We start from the raw sequence: 17,085 nt of genomic DNA, 5'->3' as shown, positions 1-17,085 counted from the left end.
TATATATATATATATATATATATATATATATATATATATATATATATTTAAGAAAGATGATTCATCTGTACATAAACAGACCAGCAACATTTCTGACTAAAAATACATTTACTGCCATTCTATCTTGAAATATACATCATTATTAGCTGTTTTAAATAATTTTGTATTTTAAAATTTACCTTCAAACAAACAAACAAAAAAATAAATAAATCTAAGAAACACAAGCATAATCAAAGCTGACCTTAACAGCATTTTAAAACGGCAGTTCTCAAAACTTATTTGTTAAACATTTATTATTAAATTGGAAAAAACTGAAGGCAGTCAAGTCTTTAAGTCCGTCTCTCTTCTACCTACCTTCAAAATGAGTTGCAGTTCATCTTCATTAAATCTAAAATTGTGTTATTTGGAATAATTTGACGACTTGAACACTCTTACATTAAAAAAAAATCCAGCTATACGATTTTCCTTCCCCTCACTTGCTTAAAACTGGTTTTTAAAAACACGGTGTGCAACATGTCCGTTTTAAAACATTTTTTAAATACTCTGCATCTTTCCTATTAAAGTGATCAGGAAGACTAACGGGGTGATAAATCCCTGACAACTTACAATCCCAATTTGTTACATCAGCGTAATGATCACAGCGGCCTTTAATTTAGGAAGATCGGGGTCAACTTTAATGTGATTATTGTCTCGGAGGACTTTTGCGTGTTTATTCATCTAATGCTATTGATTAGAACTGTCCTCCTCAGATTCGACTTGCACTGCAGACTTTTGTAGCCCTGCTCTCTGTGGAGCTGCAGCTCCACCAACATCCCGCCTGATGACACTCCAACAGGTCTGCACGCGCACGGACGGGGACGAACTATGACAAAATGAAAGTTTGCACGCTTGGTAAATGTGTCTGCATATAAAAAAAGGGATGCCGTTCCAACGCGGGTCGTCGTGTACGATTGACAGCGTGTCTGTTTGCAGACATGTTTTTTTTGCAGCGCCGAACAGAACAGCAACTGCATCCGAGGTGGAAACAAAGACGAGGGGGCACACGGAGGAGAAGGATGGGCTGCGAGCCGTCTGCAGCGTTTCATTGCTGATAATATATAAATGCATGCACACATGGATGCTGCTCGTAAATGAATAAACACATACATCAATTTCAAAATCCAACACATTTGAATTTCAAATGCAGCAAGCCCCCCCCCCCCCCCCCTTACGATATGTCTCATTTCTCTTGTGGAGATATAAAAAAAGAGAGGGCTGAGAGGAAAAATTAGAGGGGTGGGAGAACAAATGCTGTATGGAATTTGAGATTATGTGTCTGGTTTGTGCGTTTCCCTCCAGTTTAAATCAAACGTGTGGGGGCCGTGTAGCCGAGGGCCTGTTGTTGGTGACAGTTTCAGTGTTTCTAGACTTCTCTCCTCCCCCTTTTCAGCGACAGTCCTGAATTGAGAAGCGGGGTGGAACGGGTTGTGGGCTTCTGGCGGAGGGTGAATTAAATAGTCACTCTCCCTCCCATTTCTCCCTCTCTCTCTCCCTCTCTCGGTCTCTCGCACTCTTTTTTTTTTTCCAGTAGCGTTTAAAATCAATTCATTCAGTGGACTGCTGACACAGCCCGGCCCAGAGAGCCCAGGATTTATGGCTCCCTCTAATGGGCATGCTCTGAACCAAAGCCCTGCCGTCAGCACAATCCTGCCAGCCACCCATCCGCCCCGCTCCCTCACTCCATCTACCTTTTAAAGACGCAGGCATCCTTCCTCTTTTCTCCCTCTGCTCCTCCCCTCTTCTCCTCATCGCCCCTGTGCTGGCAGCAGAGGGCCCCTGGAAACACCATCAGGCCCCGACAACGCGAGGCTGTAAGAATTACCCGAGCACCGGTGAACTACAGTAAACGTGGTAATTTGCATTCTTTTTATCTCGACGTCGTGTTAAAAGCTGTGTTTTTGCAGAGAATGATATCTGAGGGATTTTAGTCTTTTAGACATAATTTGAAACAAGTGTTGCTTGTCAGAAAAGCAAAACGTTTTTTTTTTTGTTGTTTTTTTTTATCTGCAGAATTCACCTGAGGTTTAATTTTCTTTTCTTTTTTGTATCTATCCTTTCTCTTGAAATACTAAATGCGTTTCTCAGCATTAAACACAAGTAGATGGAGTTTTGTTCGTGTCATTTTGATGGTTTCCTGTATGCAGAATTGCTGGTTATTTTAGAACGAGTACATTATGTTCGCAGATGATGCAGTTGTTTTCTTACAGTACAGCAGCTGCACCGCTGTCTATCTGCAGTATTTAGGACAAAATAAAGGCCAACTCGGCAGAGGTTTGATATTTTTTTATTTTTTTTATCCATTTTGTGCTGCAATCAAAGTTTCTGAGCTTACTCTGAGTAAAGTTTGAGGTGGTGGATTTTAATTTGCTTGCAATCAGCAACTTTGCCACTAGATGCCACTAAATTCTGCACACTGCATTATTTAAGACCGCCATAAATTCAAATCAGTGTTTTGTTGTTTGTGCTTTGCTTTGTCTGTACCTCACTTATACACAAACATCTACAGCAGCAAAGTGTCGGATTAAACTTTTAAGCAGAGCTAATGTTGAATGGTGGTTAACGCCAGCCGAAACGTTGCCATTAGAGCCAAATATACTTTTTCAGGAGTTACAGAAAACATTGAACACTTTAATGTGCACTTCACTGGAAATTTAAGAGTTGTTTTTCCTTTATATCTTGATATTTTTTTTTAATAATAAGTAAACAAGACCAAACAAGTAAAGTTATCTGATCATTTTCCCTTAAAGAGAAAGAAAAATAAAAGTCTGCTTTGAAAGACCTGAAACAAATTTAATTTCTAACCAGCATTAAACGCTTCATTTGAACTCCTAAAGTCTAAATAAGTCAGATTTTTTTCTTCTAGATTTTTAGAAATGGCGTAAAAATTTTGATACAGTTTTTGATCTAATCAGGAAAATGTGTGGACGTATAAAAATGTTCTGTTCCCCCTACAAGGCTATTTACATTGTATGATGTTCAAACTATGATTACCTTTAGGAGTCAGAAACACTGACCTGAAGCAACTCTGTTGAAGTTACTTTGTAAGATAATATGCTTGTTTTATTAAAAATAAGAAACCATTTAGACATAAAAAAAACCATAACCGTACCCTTACCAACGGTCAACCTAAATTGACCTTACAGTACAGAGATTTATATTTTAGCTTTGCTAAATCGTCTCCCAAATCACCTGTAGATTTTACTTTTTACTTTGTTACAATTATGTAAGTTGTTAACATTTTAGCACACAATTATTATTATTATCAACCTTTATATTCCCCAGGCAAACCTCACTCTTTTGCATGGGAGGCCTCAGTCTGAAGGCAGCATAAATACAACAAGGGAAAAAACCAGAGTACCTGGAGAAAACCCAGCAAACCAGTGCAACTACTGCACCAGAACCAGCCCCATACAGTTTAAAATAATCAGTTAATTCTAGACCTATCCCCTAAAAAAATGAGCTGGTCTGGTGTGACTTAGTCAATCCACCACTGCATCGACCCAAAAATTAATGAGACATCATATCTATATATATATATATATATATATATATATATATATATATATATATATATAAATATGTGTGTGTGTGCGTAAACATCTAGTGGGAACTGAAAAGTTGAAGTCAGAACAGGACTAACGCCCACTCAACTAGTTACAAATTTTAGGCCACGCCTCCTCCAAGTAAACAAGTTAAACTTGGCCTTTCTTAAAAAATAAAAATTCACCCCAGTGCGTTTTTTCTTACCTTGTTGCTTTATGTTCGAATATTAATTCTTTCAATGTGTTTAGCTGTGATTAGATCAGATAAGAATTACCAGAGTGCCATAAATAAAATAATCGTGGTAATTTGTATTATTTGTCTTGTCGTCGTGTTAAGAGCTGTGTTTTTGCAGAGAATGATATTTGAGGGATTTCTTTAGTCTTTTAGACATAATTTGAAACAAGTTTTGCTAAAATAATCTGTTAATTCTAGACCTCTCCCCTAAAAAAATGAGTCGAGCTACAACGCCCACTCGACAGGTTCCCGAAGTCTTAGACTCCGCCTCCTCCAAGTAAACAAGTGAAATCTTTTTTTTTCAGTTATTGATTTAAGTAAATCTTACCTTGCTGCTTTATGTTAAAATATGAATTACCTCAATGTGTTTAGCAGTGATCAGCTGATTCATGCTTAAAAGAAAGTTCATGCAACTCCATGATTGTGTGGGATAACGAGGCTGAGCTTAAAGTCACATCTCAAGTGAGCAGACTCTGGTTACAAAAACACTGCATGGCAGCTCCTTAATGAGGTCTTGTGGCTTCAGTTGTTAGCAATGAATTTAATCTAGATGTAGTTTATTGTGTTCTTACAGTCCATGTTCAGACCACGACGTGTGTATGAATATGAAAAGTAGAGCCGTTGTTTTGTTTAAGGTGCTAAACCGCGGTGCCTTCAGGCAAAATAAGGTCTGCATCTTCAGGTGAGTTTCTCATTGGTTTTGACAGGACGAGGATAAAAATGAGCAGCATAATCTGACTGACCTTATTTGCTTGTGTCATTCAGTTAACCTGTTTACCGCTCATATTTGAATATGTCATTAAAGCAATGTTCATTAATATACACCGCATATGATGAACGTCACAATATATATCCATCTAGCTAAAACTACTTCTACAATAAGGAGGATAAAAAAAGAGTGAAAACTCACCTCTGCATCCAGCCGGCATAAAGATTTATATATAAAAAGGATCATGACCTGAATTGCAATGACAACATGAAGGCACTCCTGCGCAGCACTTGATTTGAGTGAGTTAGCCCGTCTGAGTGTGTTTCTCTATCGTATTTATATCTGTGAACACAAAATGCTTCCCTACACTTGACCCTGTTATATCCTCAGGCAACCTGGCAATTTGCAGACAAATACAAACCTTTAGTGCAGCCCCAAAGCCTCCAACTTACATCCTTCTCCATATTCCAGCTGTGCTCTGCAGCCTGTTAAGGCAGTGCGGGCCCTGAATTAGCCTCCCATTACAGCAAGGCTCCAGCTCCCCCTAAAGTTAACCATTACTGACCATTTGGCAAGGCTTCATTATAAAGCCATGCATGTAAAATCAAGCCATGGTCCCTGGCCGTCACATTCAATTTCAAAATACAATCTCCAACCCCACCTCCCCGGGATCTCCATCTTTCTCTCTTACTTAAGCTCAACCTTCTCCTTGTTTCATAAAATATGATCTGATTAGAAATAGATTACACACCTTGTTAGCGGAGCGTTTCATATTTGATGCAGTGGTGCTTTAAAGAAGAGCAACCTGCTTCATGATTCAAAGTGATTGTGGCCTTGTTCTCTGGCCTATTTGTTTAATAAGCTCTGCTACATCAGTGGGCCTTTTAAGTGAACACGCTCCCCTGCAGCAACGGCAAAAGATCAATACCTACACCTGTAAAAAAAAGGAGGAATACGGCCAAGGATTTTCTCCTTCCATGGAATAAGGGGCGAGGTAATCAGTAACAGTTGTAGTGTTTGAGAGCAAATCCCAAACAGGAAGCAGCTTTTATGTGCTGACCTGCAGGGAGAGCTACAGGTCTGCTGTGAAAAATTCAGCACTGATTAGTCCAGCACAGAGCTTTTTGAATTTTCCGACCCACATGCAAATAGGATATTATAAACAGGGAAAAAGCAAGGCAGAGTCTTTGAGGGTAAATGAATTCATTATAATCCTCACCTCATCTGCCCGCCGATGGAAGACGTCTCGTGTAATCGCTGATGGGGGAAACCTTCTACTGTACTCTGGGTGCCGAGGTGTGGGAATATTACTGCGTCATACTGCCTTAAAATGAAAACAACACTCCACATTTCCAAAGAACAAAGTCCGTGTAAGAGGGTTTAATGTAATAGTGTGCTTAAGGGAAGTGATTATCATTTAGTGAGTTTGTGAGAAGTTTGACAAGGCCGAAACTGATTTCCATTTATCCTATTACATCATGATTAAGAAACTCTTAACCCGCGGTTACTGCAGCAGCAAAATACTGCAAAACAGTCCTGTATTACCAGTCTTTGCTCGTGTTTTTTTCCTATAATCAGCCATGTGCAGCACCTGTTGAGGAAGTACCGTATGTTCCGGCGTATAAGTCACAGGTTTTTTTTGCATAGACATGCCAGTCCTGCGACTTATACGTTCATTTTTCCATATTCATAACGCAATTTTTGACTGACGCTTTAAAGGATAATTCATACTGACAAGAAACAGAGTAAACATTACCATTTGTAGACGCTAGAGGTGCGAGAGGGCCATCTAGGCTTTTGACAACTACGGGTAGGCATATATGTTGTTCCTGTACCACTACCCCCGCTGACCCTCCCCCCCCCCCCCCCCCGCCAAACATTGACCATTTAAGTGCATTTATTAAGGAAAACGTTAAACTGAGACACACCTTTGCTATAACGTTGAGCAAACAGATAATTGTTTTTAAGCGTTAATCTTTTAAAGTTCGAAGAGCTGCAATAGCAAGACCTCCCGTGGCCGCCAATCGATTTTTGGCGCAACACCAGCCCATGTTTCTCGGGGGTCAGTGGTGATGCATAATAAACGCAACGGGTCATCGGTGACATAATAAATGTGAATCACACTCTGAAGCTACTTGTACTCTGAAGCAACTTCTATATGATTTTTTCCTTTTCATGATGCTTTTTCTTGACTGATGCAACTTACACTCCGGAGCAACTTATACGCCGGAGAATACGGTAAACAACCAAAGACGTTTGATTAAACTCTTACATCAAAACGTTTGATGAGTCTCGTCTTTTTCCTTTCTTTAGCTGTTTATCCTGTTGTTTTCTGCTCAGTGTTAAGTTCGATCCCTCCGCCTCCACCCACCGCAGTCTCAATGTGTGGCGATGGGGGAGACATAACACCCACCAGCTACACATGGGGGTCACGGGAGGTCCATCATTATCAAGCCACAGTGGTGATCACAGCAATAATATGGAACTATAACGGAGCAATTAGACTAATGGAAAATGTCCCTATTTCTCCTGATGTTCTGCAGCAAGATGCACCGCATACCCCACGGGCCCTCCCCCGGAGACGACGCTGGAGATGTGAAGTGGAGATGAGGTAATGGTGGAAACCCATTGATCCTCACTGCCACCTGCTATATGGCTCCGTGGAGGATGGGCGGGGTGGCAGAGGGCTTCATCTGGGGAGAGATCACACCGACACCCCGGCTCTCAGCCATATGGATAAGAGTCTTTTTCCAGTCTCGCGCTACTTAACCAGCACACATTAGCACAATATGGCCGGATAGGGGAGAGTAAGGGGTGCATACATGCAGCCTTTATCGCAGCAAGAGTGCTTCCACGCCGAAAGGGCGTGAAGCCGTTAACTCGGAGTCTGGAGCGACTGGCTTCTAGGAGGAGGCCAGGTGAGGAAAAAGGACAACTCAGACACTAAAAATGTGTCGAAAGCATCACACAACTGACCGCGTGAGCATTTATAACCAAAAACAACTTGTTTATATGGCAGGAAAAAGAGAGCTGGGTATTCAACACAATGCTTTTAAAGAAATCTAAATGTTTTGATAAAAAGTCTGATTTGTGTTTTCAGCTACCAAAAATGTAAAATAAAAATTGGAAAAGCGTTGCCTCATTTGTAAAAAAAACCAAAACAAGTACACATCCAGTGCACCAGAGCTGCACTGCTGGTCCCTGTGCAGCTAAACCCAACAGCAGTTTAGACATTTTCCATGTTTATTTTTCAGCTCAAGTCGGAGACAATAAGAGTCATGAAAAATTCATGTTCCATTGGAACCTCATGCTACTTTTCCAGATATAGCATTTTTGTTGTTTTGCAGGAGTTTTGACAAATCTCTGTAGCAGAGGTGGCAAGTGCAGAGCTGGTATGACCCGTGGTGTAAGTGAAATGTTTTAACTTCCACCAAATAAAAAAACACCACAGTATATGATTACACTGCACTTTACTGTCATGCATGATTCAAACACAAGACGTTTTCAGGGCAACATCGTTTCTGTGAAATGAAAACTGAACCTCGTGGATTGTTTTTGCACCAAAGCCTAAATGAAACTGAACACACCCAAAAATACTAGTTTGAAAAATGCTCGTGTAGTTTAGAAGAATGCAGGAGCTCAGATGAGACAACTGTGAATCCATGTCATCATTTTATTTGGAGGATGTGGTGCCCTTTGCACCCAGAAACTAAAACAAATGGCACCATCATTTTCAGCAAGCGCACGGTGATTGTGATGTTCACAGCTGGATCACCTCCAAACAAGCTGCAGCACACTGCTTGTATTTGCCTAACACAGTGCAGCTACCGTAATTTCTGGACTATAAGCCACTGATTTATTTCTCATGCTTTGAACACGTTGGCTTATACAATGCTGCATCTAACTGATGGATTTATTTTTTTATTTTTTTGATGAGCTCATGTCTCCAAAACATAGTCTCATCACACCTGGGTGCTCACAAAGCTGCCCAATACACGTCTCTTTTGGGGGCGTGTCCTCATGACTCAATGAAACAACATGTATAAATAAAGTAGGGGTGCAGAAATTATTTTTTTTTTTTAAATAATCTAGATTCTTAGTCCTGGCGATTCTGAATCGTTTCTAAAGGTCCATAAATCGATTTAAAAATGCATTTAAGTTTTTTTTTTTTTCTGCTCCTACTCCTCGTTCAGCCGCCGTAGAATTGAGCCGTGTAGGCCACCGTACAGCAAGCCAATTAGCCATCTCCCTTTATCTGAATGGAGCCTGTTAGCACGGAGGAAGGAGGCAGCGCGATTCAACCCGCTTCTTCGTCTTTAAAAATCATTTCAGATCCTACAATGTTCTGGGGGAAGACAGAGCTTCACAAGAGCATGATTGTTTACAAGACGCGTAAAATAAAATTGCGGTACAGAATTTTGGAAATACGACAAAATTCACGGAAGATGAAAGCGAAGCAGCCGAGCAGCAAACTCTAGAACAAACTTCTAGGCTTCCCCCAAAGGCTGCGAATATTTCCGTCTCCGTCTCCTGCTGTATCACTAAGGATTTACGAGCAGACAGCTCAGTGGAAGGTGAGGGGTTTAGTTTTATTTTTAATACGCTGGATTCAATGTACGTTATTCCTTCACGTAGATTTTTATTTTTTTGCGATAAAGCAGCACCACAACTTCACCATGCAACAACGAATGGGAGAAGCTCTGATGCAGCTCAAAGGTAACTATTATTTCTCATATTATACTAAAACTTATAGACAATTTATACAACAAACTTTATGTAATTTGTCGTTTTAACCGGTTCAAGAGGACAGATGAGAAACATCAACTGGAGCCAGTTCTAAATGATACAACTTGGTTTATAAATTATACTTCAGAAGAAGTTTTTGTGCAAACTTGCACAGGTTTTGAAATTTTGTTAAATATTTACTAAATATGAATCATATGTTTAAGACTGAAGTCTGTATATTTCATATTAGGTTAAGTTTTGAAAATATAACAAATGTTAGAGCAATATGCTTAAAAATAACTGTGAAGTCTGTATTTTATTTTGAGCTAAAGGTTAATATACTGGTAGGCTGAAGTCTGTTTACTTTTGTATTTATATATTTTGAATTATTTGTCTGTGATGGACTGGAAACCTGTTGTCCCCCGCCTCTCACACAGTGACTGCTGATATGGGCACCAGTGACACCCGCGACTCGAAAAGGAAGAAGTGGATAAAGATGATGGATGGATCAATTATTTGTTCCTAGATTTTTATTTATTTATTTATTTTGAAAAATTCATGCAACTAAGTTAACCCAATACTGGTAATTTAAGTTACAGAATTTTATGCACTCCTATATTTTTTCCTATTTTTGGTATAAATATAAAATGAATTAAAAAAAATTGATACAGTAAAGAACCTAAAATGATAGTTTAAAAAAAAAAAAAGTTATATTTGTTTACATTGTTGTTTAATCTTTTCAGCTTGTCAGTTACATTTACATTATAACTGAAACCAAATTTGACCAATTCAATAGAAAAATTGTTTCTGAATCGAAAAATCGATTTTGAATCGTATCGTGACACCAAAAATCGGAATAGAATCGGATCGACAGACAGAGAGATTCGCACCCCTAAAATAAAGGTTAAAAATGTCTGTCCAATGAAATGACCAAACAGGTCACAAGTTTCACTGGTCCACTGGGGAAGAGGGGAAACAAAGTTTCACCCGCTACCATTCTCCCGTTCTCTCCTCCCCTCCCCGTTGTGCCCCCAGGGAGGGGGAAACGTGATGAAGAGGACAGAACAAGCTCATGGACGCAGTGCACAGCGTACATGTGTCTGTTGTGCTCAGGAGGAAGGTGAAGATTTTGATCAATGACTTCCTGTTAGGTTACTGTATTTTAATTATTTTTTTTAAACCAGCCGTGTTATTGGTACTGTGAAGAAAAAAAATACAGTACAAATTTTTGTATGTTTTCATTAAAAGTAAAAAAAAAAACAATAATAATCTGTGTAAATATCTCATGTTACATTGTAGACACCTGCAGCTTATATACAAGTGTGGCCTGTATATGTGAAAAAAATAATAATAATTGAGTGGGCGTGGCTTATACGCAGGTGTGCTCTATAGTCCAGAAATTACGGTACTTAAAATGTTTTCAAGCTTAAAAAACTGATGTTCATCATAAAAGCATATTTGCAAATCTAACAGAGCTGTGTTATTAAAATGAACCATGTTTTAATGAAAGGTAGATTATTTTTTTAAGACAACCTTCTAATGGTTTTAATCTCGTCTGTCGTTGCCTAAAGAGAAACCACTCCTTTGTAACAAAAAAACAACTGCACACACACAATTTCACCAAATGCGTTACACCAGGCGTTCGAGCCCTATCATGTGCAATAATGGTGCCAGTTTGATTTTTATCTCTAAAGTCTTATTTTCATCTTGAAATGTCAAGTTTAGTCTTGACATTTCCACTATATTTTTGATTTGCTTTTGTTTCAATATGCTACAGAGTCACAGATCATATTTTATTTCATACATCTACCTTCTTGTATTAGCTGTCAGTGTTCTCGCTGAATCAACTGTCATCCTGATATCAGCCTCTAAAACCCCAAAACTCATAAGCAAAGCTAACTTTAACATCGTGCCTCTGTCTGAAGGAGGAATTCAGAGTTTAGCTGGATTGTTTTTGTGTGTGTTGGAGACAGGTCGGGAGTGTCTGAAGGTGCTTTGGGCATCTGACCTGCCCAGCTGGGGGTCTCCATGTACGGGTGAAGCCGGTCGGCCTGGAGCTGGGTCACTCGACTCGCTGCTGCTGCCACAGGTGCTGATGAAGCCTGCAGAAAGAAACAACGTGAAGCTCCGGTTACAGCTCAGAGTGCAGCGCACACAGGAATATACAGCTGTGAGACGCCAAACCAACACACAACTGGACTGAATGGAGACCGTTTCAATACTGTGCAACCAAATTAATTAAAAATACACTTACATCATTATTTAAAATAATACGGTAAAACATTATAGCATGAAAGTATTGTTTGTTTCACTCCAACGAATAACAAATCTGACTTTGAAAGACTAGAATATCTGAGACATGGGCTCAGATTTATGTTTTCTTATAAGTTTGTATTGAAATTGTTTTTATTGTCACATTTAAACAAGAGGGAAACGAGTTTTAGGCTGGACATGTTTTTGTCAGCAGATACATAGAAGTATTATGAGAATGTTTTTTTTTTTTAACAAAACCAGTGTTCGCTCAAACCAAACAAGTGGAAAAAGTATAATGAATTGTTAATTTAGGTTAATTTTTATGTGTTTTATAGTAAAATAGGACACATTTGTGCCAGTGTATTGTTCTGAAGGACACTATTAGGTGCATACACTTCTTTTGCATACATACGAGCATACACATATTTTTAATCCTGCTGATTTTAGTTTAGTTGATACATTTTTTTAGACCAATTGTTAGTCCATGTTTTATTCTCTATAAGTCTTATATTAAGAGTACTTTGAGAAAGTAAAATGTAAAGTGCAGTACAAATTTGAATTAATTATTATTATTTAGATTTGAAAATAACTTAGGAAATGATCCATTTTGTCAACAACAAAACTCTGTGACATGTTACAGTTCATTTAGAATGTCTGAAGTTCTTTGGTCTTTTTTATTATTATTTACCAGCATGAGTAAAACGATTGTGGACATACATAATGCACTGTGATTGGATGAACACATGAATGAGCGCAGCACCAGAACATACCTTTAACATTCTATAACAATTGAAAGTATTTAAAGAGCACTTTATACATTTATACATTTGACTTTTCATGTTTTAATAGATGTAAATGCAGTCTGTCTGGCTCTTATTTTTCTTAGTAAGTATGTAAGTAAGCAAATTATTATGTATGTAAGTACCGGTATGTAAGGAAGTAAGTAAGTATGTAAGCAAGCAACTTAGTAAGTATGTAAGTAAGCAAGTAATTATGTATATAAGCAAGCAAGTTATTATGTACAGTATGTAAGTAAGTAAACATGTAAGTAAGCAACTTAGTACGTAATTAAGCAAGTATTTATGTATATAATAAGCAAGTTATTATGTACAGTATGTAAGTAAGTAAACATGTAAGTAAGCAACTTAGTAAGTATGTAAGTAAGCAAGTAATTATTATGTACAGTATGTAAGTAATTAAACATGTAAGTAAGCAACTTAGTAAGTATGTAAGTAAGCAAGTAATTATGTATGTAAGTAAGCAAGTTATTATGTACAGTATGTAAGTATGTAAGTAAGTAAACATGTAAGTAAGCAACTTAGTAAGTAAGTAAGCAATTATGTACAGTATGTAATTATGTACAGTATGCAAGTAAGTAAGTATGTAAACATGTAAGTAAGACACTAAGTAAGTATGTAAGTAAGCGAGTAAGTATGTATGTAAGCAAGTAATTGTGTATGTAAGCAAGTAATTATGTATGTAAGTAAGCGAGTTATTACGTAAGTATGCAAGTATGTAAGTAATTAAATAAGAAAGTAAGCAATTAAGTAAGTATGTAAGTAAACAAGTACACAAGTACGTAAGTAAGTAAGTAAAAGAAAAAAAAAAAACACGACAGAGCTGCTATGAGCTCGTCCACACAAGTCTTAGTAATCAGGCAATGCGTTCAATATCATTTTAAGTTTCATTTCAGCCAGCAAAAAAGTGTAAAACAGCAATTTAAAATGAGAAAATGTCTATAAAATATCAGAGATGACAATTTTCTGCCGGAAGTCCTGACATCCATCAACTTCTGTCTCCAAAGTACAAAAAGGGACTTTGGACTTCATTTTGTTAAGAGTCTTTCTTGATTGAATGCCGATGCGTTAATGAATAAACACTATAGGAGGAGTAAAAGGAACAAACTGAAAAAAACTGAATGTTAAAGTTGCTGCCAGAGCCCGTTACCATGGTAACCACACACTGTGCCCGTCACTCCCTGAAAGCACTCTTAACAAGGCAGACGTACAGAAATGCAGAACACAACATCAGCTTCAAACAGTCGCCATACAAACGTGACAAGTCGTAACGAAAGAAAAAACATCTGAACCAGAGGTGGAACGAGCATCTGCTCTGTTGAAGCTGCCGCCATATCCAGATTTGAAACAAAAATGTTGATGGAACTCAATGGGAGTTTGGGTGTGCACACCCTGAACCGCTGAGAGAAAGACGGGCGGTAAAAGACCAAAGCGTCCACGTTTTTGATGCAGAAACTAACAAGAAGAGGAACGCTTTAGGTTAAACATTTTGTGGTGACATTTTCCAAAAATAAGGTACACTATGATTTTTCAGAAACATAAAACAACTGATTCAGACAGCATAACGTTCTACGACCCATTTGAAACTTTGAATTAAGTTTCTTCTCTAAAGCTTTTTACTTGTTTAGCCACATTCCTGTGTGGAGAGTTTTTTTTTTTTTTTTTCAGTTTCTGCTAATTTTGTTTATTCATTACAATATACATTACAAAGCTATCTACATTAAAGTTGAGCATTTTGATGTAATATTTTTGGCCCTTTTTGTAGCGTTGAATGTATTACGAGTGTTTCGATGCTTTACCATAGATATCCCCAATAACATTGTTTTAGCTCTCACTTGAAATGAGGGACTACAGTCTGCAAACAAACAAGTTCAAACTAAGAACATAATTATGAGGGATGCATTAAATATACTGCAAGTCTATATGTTGTTCTTTTTGAATGTTTCTGATTCCTGGACTTCGAAGCTACAATCATTACCCAGATCATCCTGATATCATGAGCACTTTGAGAAATGGCCTGATTTGCCTCGCTGATAAGAATTACCCCACAAAAAACAATCTGAATCCTAAGTTTGGTATATTGTAGTGAGGGTTTCTTGACATAAATTAAAGAGAAAACCTCAAACACATTCGTGGAAATCAAGATTTCTCAGCTCATGTTGAAAATAGCTTCACTAGCCTGCAGAGAAAGTAGCAAAAATTCTGCTCAAAATCACTGTTGGCTGTTAGTACTGCTCAGACAAATGCTTTAAAACAGTTTTTTTAGAATTAGAGTTTGGACATTTCAGTCAAGGGATCCCTAAATAAGGTATTTATTCATCTTATTTTGACTAAATCAAATTATTGCCAATCTTAAAGCACTGTCGCCAACTATATCTCAGCCGGCTGCGACTGAATCCTTGGTTTTATGTGACAGGCCCCATGTACCGCATTTTCCAGCGTATAAGTTGCATCAGTCAAAAAAAGCATCATGAAGAGGGAAAAAAACAAATAGGGCACTTTGGCATATAAGTCATATTTATTATGAGTTTATTTAATGGTCAAAACAGCTTCATTTCGCCTGGACGGTGTGGCGCCATCCATCCATCCATCCATCCATCCATCCATCCATCCATCCATAGCAGCTGGAGCCGCTAGCTCTCCAGTGTTCATCTGCCTGCACCAACCAGCTGAGTGAAGCGAGCGCGCACGTGAGGACTTGCTGTTGCAGTTCTTTGAAATTTAAAGCGTCAGTCAAATACTGCGTTATAAATATGGAAAAAAGTGTATAAGTTGCTTCAGCATATAAGTCACAGGACTGACAAATCTATGCAAACAAAATAATAATCTGCGACGTATACGCCAGAAAATACGGTAAACAGGACATTGGCATGTATAGAGAGAGAAGCCAAGACTTTGTTTCTTTCTAAGGCACAAATCAAAGCAGAGGAAAAAGCCCATGAGGTTATGTTGACACATGGGAGCTCCCGCATTCACATTTGATAAGTCCATGATGTACTTTTTGTTCATTGGACGACTAATTAAGATATAACTTTACAGCAGAAGTAACACGTTGGCTCACGTTTCTCTGATTTTAGCGTCATTTAACACCATTTCAACCCACATAGAGAGCTTTAGGTTTCAACACTTGTAAGTACGAGAACTTTGAGTTGGAATATTAAATCAACCGTGTTTGTATTTTATCTTGAGAGCAGACACGAATGCCAGCTCAACAGCGCTTATAGGAGGTGCATATATCAGAGAGCGAGAGCGTTTCTGCCTCAGTGTGCGACTGTTCCCATAAAGCCGGAGCGTTTCTGCTGACTTGTGTATCTTCGCAGGCCTCAGGTTGGCTGTTGCCCAGCAGCCCAGCCGGTGAACCGCAGAGAGCGCATTGATTTCATCCCAGCAGAAATCCCTTCTCCTGGTTCCCGCCTCCCTACCCCGCCCAGCACCTGATTAAGCATTCGCAGGGAGCAGTGCCAACACAATTTGTCATTTATCAAAAGTAATTAAAAGCAATTTCTTTTCTCTTGTTGATTGGGAATTGACTAATTGTTAAGTCTGTGAAAACTGGGGAATAAATAAAACGGAGAAGGATGAATTTTACATAAACTCGGAGGAAAACATAAATGCTGGAAAATGAGGGCCAGACATCTGGCTCTGTGATTTTCCTCAACATGATTATGACTGAAAAACCAAAACAGTTGTCGAGTGCATTCCGATATACAGCCCATCGGCTGTAAATAATATATTAGAAACAGCATATTGACTGGCTGACTTAAAAGGCTGTTTTCACTTCATGTTGTGTGAACACGAGTGGGAGGAAAATGCAAACACTGGTTGGTTACTTGTTAGGAGAAAATGGAAAAAACATCACTGTGCCAATAGAGATATTTGAGCTGGTAAATACCAACACAGTCTGAGAGGAAAACAAGAATGAAGGTACAGAGGAGTGAGGAGGGGAAGCTGAAGTCATCCCCCAGCAGAGGTTACAGTTCGTCTATCCAATGAAACCAAGCAATACCATCTCAACATTATCGGTAACAACCTCTGAATGCACCATTACCTTCTATGAGGGCAGAATGAAATGTCAGAATTGATTCAAGAGGGGAGGGTTGAGATAGAAGTGGCCGGTGGAGTTGACCATTTTGTTTCAGTGGCCCTTTATTTGGCATCCCTGGATCATTAGCAGGCGGCAAAAAGGGAGCTGGAGCGACATGAATGAGGCGTGGGCGTCTGTCCTGCGTCTCCGATGACAACGTATGAAAAACAAACAAAAAAAAAAAAATTACACTAAAATAAAAGCAAAGAATTCAAAGTAAAGCAGATGGAAATGCCAAAGGAATCGTTGAAATTCCCCTGTAGATGGTCAATAACTTCAGCTGCACAGAGTCCTGGCTTTGCAACGAGTGGTTAAAAGACATTATTCTATTCTTTGTCAACAAATTTAATCGCCGCTTCAATGAGACATTATGAATATCCCTTTAAAGGCTGCAGATGGACAAGCTGTACCATCGCTGCCAGGAAATACAGAAATAATTGGCCAACGGTGGAAGAAGTGTGCACTCATGTCTCAGCCGAGACAGTTCAGAATCTCTAATTGAACCTCTTATTCTCCTGCCTTTTGTTTACGTTCCCATTCATCATGAAAAACTCACTTATGCTCTCTAACGTGTATGGTTATTAATGTTCTAATTATGATTTTCCCCTCCAATCTTTTGCCTTGCTATTTGGGTGATGTATGTTTGAACAACACTGCGAGTCCCCGTGGAAATGAATGCAATAGCACACCTTCTCCTGGGA

At 38.6% G+C, this 17,085-nt stretch overlaps 1 protein-coding gene across 1 annotated transcript in view; it reads right to left on the bottom strand.

The window, feature by feature from the left end:
- Positions 1 to 11,289, bottom strand: part of rbfox3a (RNA binding fox-1 homolog 3a) — a 253,898-nt gene extending 242,609 nt beyond the window's left edge. The window contains exon 1 of the mRNA XM_037689204.1: positions 11,259 to 11,289. Within this exon, the coding sequence (XP_037545132.1) occupies positions 11,259 to 11,280 (22 nt within the window). The 5' untranslated portion in view covers positions 11,281 to 11,289. The remainder of the gene's footprint in view (positions 1 to 11,258) is intronic.
- Between the last annotated feature and the right edge of the window lie 5,796 nt (positions 11,290 to 17,085).

Source organism: Nematolebias whitei, chromosome 15 (assembly GCF_014905685.2).
Source record: "Nematolebias whitei isolate Nwh7 chromosome 15, NemWhi1, whole genome shotgun sequence".
Classification (NCBI taxonomy): domain Eukaryota; kingdom Metazoa; phylum Chordata; class Actinopteri; order Cyprinodontiformes; family Rivulidae; genus Nematolebias; species Nematolebias whitei.
Note: the sequence above shows the minus strand (reverse complement) of the source record. Positions and strands in the feature narration are given on the sequence as shown.